The 6,550-nt window shown below is 29.1% G+C and overlaps 1 protein-coding gene across 1 annotated transcript; it reads left to right on the forward strand.

The window, feature by feature from the left end:
* The first annotated feature begins 179 nt into the window (after nucleotides 1-179).
* Nucleotides 180-5,414, forward strand: LOC115033085. The gene is made up of 5 exons (XM_029485065.1): nucleotides 180-208; nucleotides 4,309-4,524; nucleotides 4,717-4,851; nucleotides 4,942-5,149; nucleotides 5,211-5,414. Exons 1-5 carry the CDS (start codon nucleotides 180-182, stop codon nucleotides 5,412-5,414), a joined length of 792 nt encoding a protein of 263 aa, XP_029340925.1.
* Nucleotides 5,415-6,550: the final 1,136 nt, after the last annotated feature.

Consider the following 6,550-nt stretch of genomic DNA (forward strand, 5'->3'; position numbering starts at 1 on the left):
GGCTCCAGTGGCGTAGCCACTATCCAGGGGGGGTTGGGTGTTTAACCAACCCCCCTCCTCCTTAGATATTTTTTCCCCTAATAAATGTATTACTAATATACGAAAACAGTAAAAACTGGGTTTGATTTATACTAACCAGCCCCCATTTCAAAATCCTGGCTACACCACTGTGTGGCTCAATGTGTAAGGCAACAATTAGTAAACCAGAGTTAGTGCCGGTCAAGGGCTTCGACAGGGGGGTGGTGGGGCGGTGGGGCCATGCTCCCCCGTTTTTTGACATTGTTTGGATGTTATGTGCGTAAAATAGCCAAAAATATTTCAGCTAACCCGTATTTTCGCCGAAAAATAATTGATTGGACAAGTATTTTAGCAGAACCCGTAAATAGAGTGAGCATGCTTAAAAAATCACTCTGTATAATATTAGCGCGAAGCTTGACGAGGCGAATCATTCGTTTAATAATGAACTACGACATTTTTGAAATATGTGAAACTTCAAAATAATAAATTATTATTATTAATTACACAGAAATGAAATTACGAAAAGAAAAGTTATACTAATTATATTGCCAATAGAATTTTAACTTTGAAGACAAATCCATAAGCTTTAGGCATACTATTATTCAAGTAAATCCCCCCCCCCCCCCGAGTACCAACTAGATCTAAAGCATTTTTACATTTAACTATTCCAAAAGGTGACTACAGGGTACAGGTACAAAAAAAAAAAAAAAAACATTACAGTAAATCTAAAACAACATTCCTCGCTCCACTTAGAATTTACTTTTTGAGGTGAAAAAAAAGGACAAAGGATAATATCGGTAATTAAAGTTTCGATGATATTGCTATTGTTGATATTAAAGGGAACGAAACAAGAAAAAAATGCTAGTTCCTCAAATTAATTTCAATGAATAATTCAATAAAATGTTCCTTAACGGTTTATTGTACATTTGTACGATAAGTATGACAAATGCTCAAATTAAAAAAAATAAGTAGGTACCCACTGGAGGCACGTCAAAATTAGGAAATAAAATGTTCAGGACAAAAATGAACTAGGATTGTTTAACCAAATGAGTTATGAAAGATATATTACAGGAACCAAAAAACCTAAATTCATATGCATATATTATATTATATATGTGCAAATATATAGTCACAGTCCACAGAGCTGGACAAAATCCTTAAAAAATGATTTAAAATCAAACACAGCTTTGTATATAGATAGATTTATTAATTTATCAGTTTACTGTTTACTTCACACTTTTTCAGTAAAATATATAATATTATTATTAGGTACACATTTACACCACGTTATACATTATCGATTATTATCATACACCACTGGCTATGATCATTGGTTAAATAGGTCTAAAATAAGCAAGCCCGAATTAAGACATTTTGAGGCCCAGGGGCCAACGTTTTAAAAGAGGCCCCTGTACGAAAAAAAATAATAGTTTATAATGTATATATTATTTAATATTAGGTACCTGTTATAATAAATATATATAGATATTAGGTAGTTTGCAATAAATAATGTATTATTTTATTTATAAAATATAATGTATGAGCTTTTTTCTTCGCTAAATAATCATCGGTTTTTTTAAGGTGGTTATGCAGTGTTATAGCCTATAACGAAAAAAGTAATAGACAAATCTGAAGCCCCTAAATAAATTCAAACTATTGAGGCCCGGGGGTCATGGCCCCCTCTGGACCCCCCCCCCCTTAATCCGGGCTTGAAAATAAGTAACTTCGATGGGCAAGATCCCAGGGCCTGATTTAGGCATTTTGTGGCCTTAGGCAAAATAAAAACGTGGCCCCTTATCAACAGTAGCGTATATACCTAGCGAAAGTTTTTAAAGCTTATAATAATTTTATATTGCCTACCTTTTTCTAAATCGTGGCTAATATACCAGAGTCCTATACTCATATATTTTTTACAATCATTTCAAACATGAAACGTAGATTTTCTACAGAAAGTCTACAAATTGCTACATCAGCTGATTGTTTGATGCAATTTGATTTTAATGGTAGTTTGCATCTGATTGATCATTATAAAGTAATTAAATATATAATTTTTTTTAATAAAAATACTTCTAGACTTAGGAAACTAATTAAGTATTTAACTGATTGATGAAATAATTATAATAGTTAAATTAATTTAACTATTGTAATTATTTCTTTATATATTTTTATTTAGTAACTGATACAAATTAATATAGTATTTTAAATTTTAATGTGTTTTTCATGATTTATTTGAAATTAATAAATGTGATCTTAAAAATGAAATGGCTGTCTTTAAAAATTCATACTGCAATAATGAAAAAACAGATAGTAGGTTACTTTTGGTATATATTTTGAGGGTGGGGGCTATAGCCCCCCCCCCCCCAAAGGTTTTGTGCTAGTTGCGCCACTGAGGCACAGCAATTATGTTAGAGAATGGTACAGTGCTAACAATGAATTGCCCTGCTATATTGGGTATTTATAATATTATAATACATAAGTCTGTGTAGGTATGAACAAATTATGAAAGAAAATAGGAAAAACATAACAACTAAATATTAATGCATAATATACTAGTTGGTTTGATAATTTGCATTTAAAATCTATTAAAAAAATAACCAATAGGTACAGATAACCAAGACAAAATACTGTAGTAAAACTAAAAATCTATAAGGTAATATAACACTATTGCCCATTCAGTTAAATATCTGAGTGGGCAGTTGCCTATAAGTTTTTAAGGAAGGTAAGGAGTAACATAAGTACATGGGTGCCCATGGTATTTGTTTAAACTGAAGCTCTTGCTACAAATAAAATATTTATAAAAGTAATTTACGTTCAAAACATTTTCCTCGCTTGACAATTTGGAGAGAGTACATGCAATGAGAACACTACGTTTTAAACACCTACTTATTTGTGTAAGTATTATATATCTTAAGAACCTTATCATATGATCACAGTAAGTATATTATATTGGTTTAAAAGCATGAGAATTATATTTTTAATAAAGTCAATTAAACTCACAATATACTAAACAATATACATATTGTACATACGCATACACTTTTTCAACAACACTCAGGTGTATTGATTCTGGTCTATTTTCATACATTTTATTTAAATGTTGTCTACCCACAAACCTACCAAATTCTAATATGTGTGTATAATTAATTAAGTAGGTACATATAATATATGTCAATAATTATATTCATATTTACCACACAATTATATTTGTATGCATTTTCTAATGTGATGAATAATGTAATGAATTATATAACCATGTATTTAGTATCAATCTTCATTGTGGTATACTCTAAAATGCATTGTAAAAGTCCAACTTACAATAGTTTGTAATTTCTTTATAATTGTATGTAATTTGTTTGGTATCGATTAGCCAAAATTGTAATCACTAAATAGTAAATTTATTTATTTCAACTACCAACTTTTGAGGTTTAAAAAAGTAATAAAAACCAATCCAAAATAATACCAATTATAGACAGGCACTTATGTATAACAAAAAAAAATTAATAAAATAATAATATTGTACATCGACTTATGTATATATGATAGGCTAAATCAATTTATTTAATTTTAATTTAAAAGTGAAATTAGTAACTCCTTGCTGGTTAAGAATGCAAATAAAATATAAGTAATATAATAATAAATATCTATTTGAATTTGTTATAATTTTTGGATTTGAAACAATAATACCAATTGTATTATTACACCTTGGTTATATTGGAAGTCTCGATAATATTTGTGGGCTTTAACATAAGTAGTATGTGTACTGTGTAGTAAGTAGTATATGTTTAAAGTATAATGCATTTTAATTTTTAAGATTATAATATTTATAGATGTTATTACATGGGTATATATTCTTGGCTCGAAAAACATAAATTTCAATTGAGAACTTATTGATAATTATTGTATGTAAGTACCTCCTCTTAAGGGTAGACTACTTGTAAGTCTTTAATAAGTAGACCGAACAAAGCTTGTAGGTAAAAAAAGTACTTATTAAATAATTATTATAAATATAAAAATAATTAATATTTAAATTTATATAATCAACTTATTTTTTATTGGTTATAATTTTATTGTGATTACTATTATCATTTTAGTATCCTCTCAAAATACACCCAAAATGTTATTTTTAGATATGTAGATATTAATAAAAAAATAATAAAAATTTACAACAAATAATTGATAACCATTCATCACTGTTTAACATTTGTGTTTTTATTGAACCGTGCTACATTGATAAAATTTAATACCACAATTTAATTAGTAATTACAACATTAATTTATTAATATTTGCAGATATTACATATGTGCTACTCCTAATGTATATTGCAAAGGCACAGCAATTAAGTTAAAAAATGGTACAGTTGTAACAAAAAAGCCACATAGACACGAAGGAAATGATATTGGTTCCGTTAATACTGATCTAAAAAAACAATTTAGAAGTGTTCTAGTAGAAAGGGCAAAATTGGAAACCAAGCCTCTGAAATCTATCTATGATGAAGAATCAATTCGGTATGATTATTTAAATTTTTAGTTGTATTAATTGACATGATTTACAATAGATATTTTAATAGCAATTTTGTATAGGAACTATGAAAGCATATTTTGTTAGATTTTAGTAGATTCAAATTTTTTCTGAGTTGATAAAATAGATTGAACCTTGTTTAATATAAAATATAGTTTACTATTGAAATACTACTATAGGAATCCAAATGCAGCTGTACTTTATGCATGGCCCACTGCAGAATCATCAATGCATCAAGCTCGTAGACAGCATGTTCCACCTCTGCCATCTACTTTACGTGAGCTAGGAGAATATTTGGATCTAAATATTAACAAGTAATATTAAAGATTTATTTAATTAATACCATATAATTCAATTCATAATTACTGTTTTTGTTTGGTGTATATTATGAATATGGCTAACAGATATCAGTGTAGCAATTCGCCATTTTACCAGGAATGGATTGTGAACAGTAGTGGTAAACTCAATATTATGTTTTCTTGCCATTACCTCATAAACTCTGTAGTTCATGAGGGTGGTACAGAGTTGCACGCTGATGGAACTTTCAAAGTTGTACCATCTTATCCACATTGTAGGCAACTTTTCATCATACATCTGATTTTACAAAATCACGTGAGTAAATATATATTTAAAAAAATTTTGAATAAATAATTACTTACATTTTTCAACCTAGTCCATCCCTGTTTGCTTTGTTTTGATGGAAGCTAAGACCGAGGCTTCATACAAGAAGGTGTTGGAGCGATTTAAGGTGAAGTTCCCTTCTGTAAGACCAACTTCAATTATGATCGATTTTGAGACAGGCCTCCGAAATGCTTTTACTGCAGTTTATCCCGAAGCAAATATATTTTCTTGTTGGTTCCATTACATACAGGTTTGAAATTTATTGCAGTTACACACACAGATTTTTAAACACCGCAAATTATATAAATTAGTTGCTTAGATAACAAAAGTTAGTTGAAAAATTGAATGTTTACAAATATTTGTAGAGTCTACAGAAGAATATTAAAAAGTTGGGTTCACACGTTATGTGAAAGAGAATATGGCAGCACAAGTGTGTGTGAAAATGACAGCGGCTTTAGCACTATTACCAGCGCATCAAATAGAAACGGGTTTTGAAGACATAAAAATGTATGCTCAAGCTAATAATGTTCAGCTTCCAAGGTTTTTTACATATTTTTCTAGGTAAAATACAATTAATACATTTTTGAAAAATGATAAAATAAAGAACAAAATATATTAATCTTAATATTATCTTTTAATTTAAATAGCTTTTGGATTATGAGGAAGGGACCCAAATATTTTAGTGTACATGGTCAACCACGCCGTACAAATAACAACATCGAGAGTTTTCATTCGTCCCTAAAACAAACTTTTCAGATACTCCATCCAAACCCGTGGACATTTCTAGGTTAGTAATCAAAGTTATGAAATTAAATGTTAAAACTTTGTAACTGTAGTATTTTAGTATTTTACATTTAATTTTATCATCATTAATTTGTTTTTATTAAAGTATTAGGTACTATGTGTTTGTTTTTATGTTAAATCACTAATAAAAAGGTTTTGGTCATATAGAACATCTGAATAACATAATTACCAAGCAGCACACCATTGTAGGGCAACTGGCTAGGGGTGTGCCAACAACGAGGACCACTAAATTTAAATATATTTTAAATTCAGTGAGAATAAAAAATTCCACGGCGCTTTTAATGACTGGTGCAATAACTTATTACTAATAACAAGTCTTATTTGGAACGAGAATTGAACTGGGAAAATGAAGATCAAAGTATGTACTCATAGAAAACAGTTTTAAAACATAAAGGGTTAGAAAGATTCTCTTAAAAATAGTGGGCATTGAGGGCACTTATCCTAGATCCCACATTAAGTCCCAAAAAAATTATGTATGAAATTATGGTATAACATTATAGTTGAGAATTATTATACTAATAATTTTGTCTTGTATTATGCAAAATGTAATTAATTTGCAATATTCATTGCCCCGAGACCCTCAAAGTC

Source organism: Acyrthosiphon pisum, chromosome X (assembly GCF_005508785.2).
Source record: "Acyrthosiphon pisum isolate AL4f chromosome X, pea_aphid_22Mar2018_4r6ur, whole genome shotgun sequence".
Lineage (NCBI taxonomy): Eukaryota > Metazoa > Arthropoda > Insecta > Hemiptera > Aphididae > Acyrthosiphon > Acyrthosiphon pisum.

Excerpts from the sequence above, each read along its gene's own strand:
- LOC115033085 (XM_029485065.1), top strand. The coding sequence starts at position 180 with ATGTGTAAGGCAACAATTAGTAAACCAGA. Across the intron at positions 209-4,308 it reads GCAACAATTAGTAAACCAGA|ATATTACATATGTGCTACTC; the intron begins GTTAGTGCCGGT and ends TAATATTTGCAG. Across the intron at positions 4,525-4,716 it reads TATGATGAAGAATCAATTCG|GAATCCAAATGCAGCTGTAC; the intron begins GTATGATTATTT and ends ATACTACTATAG.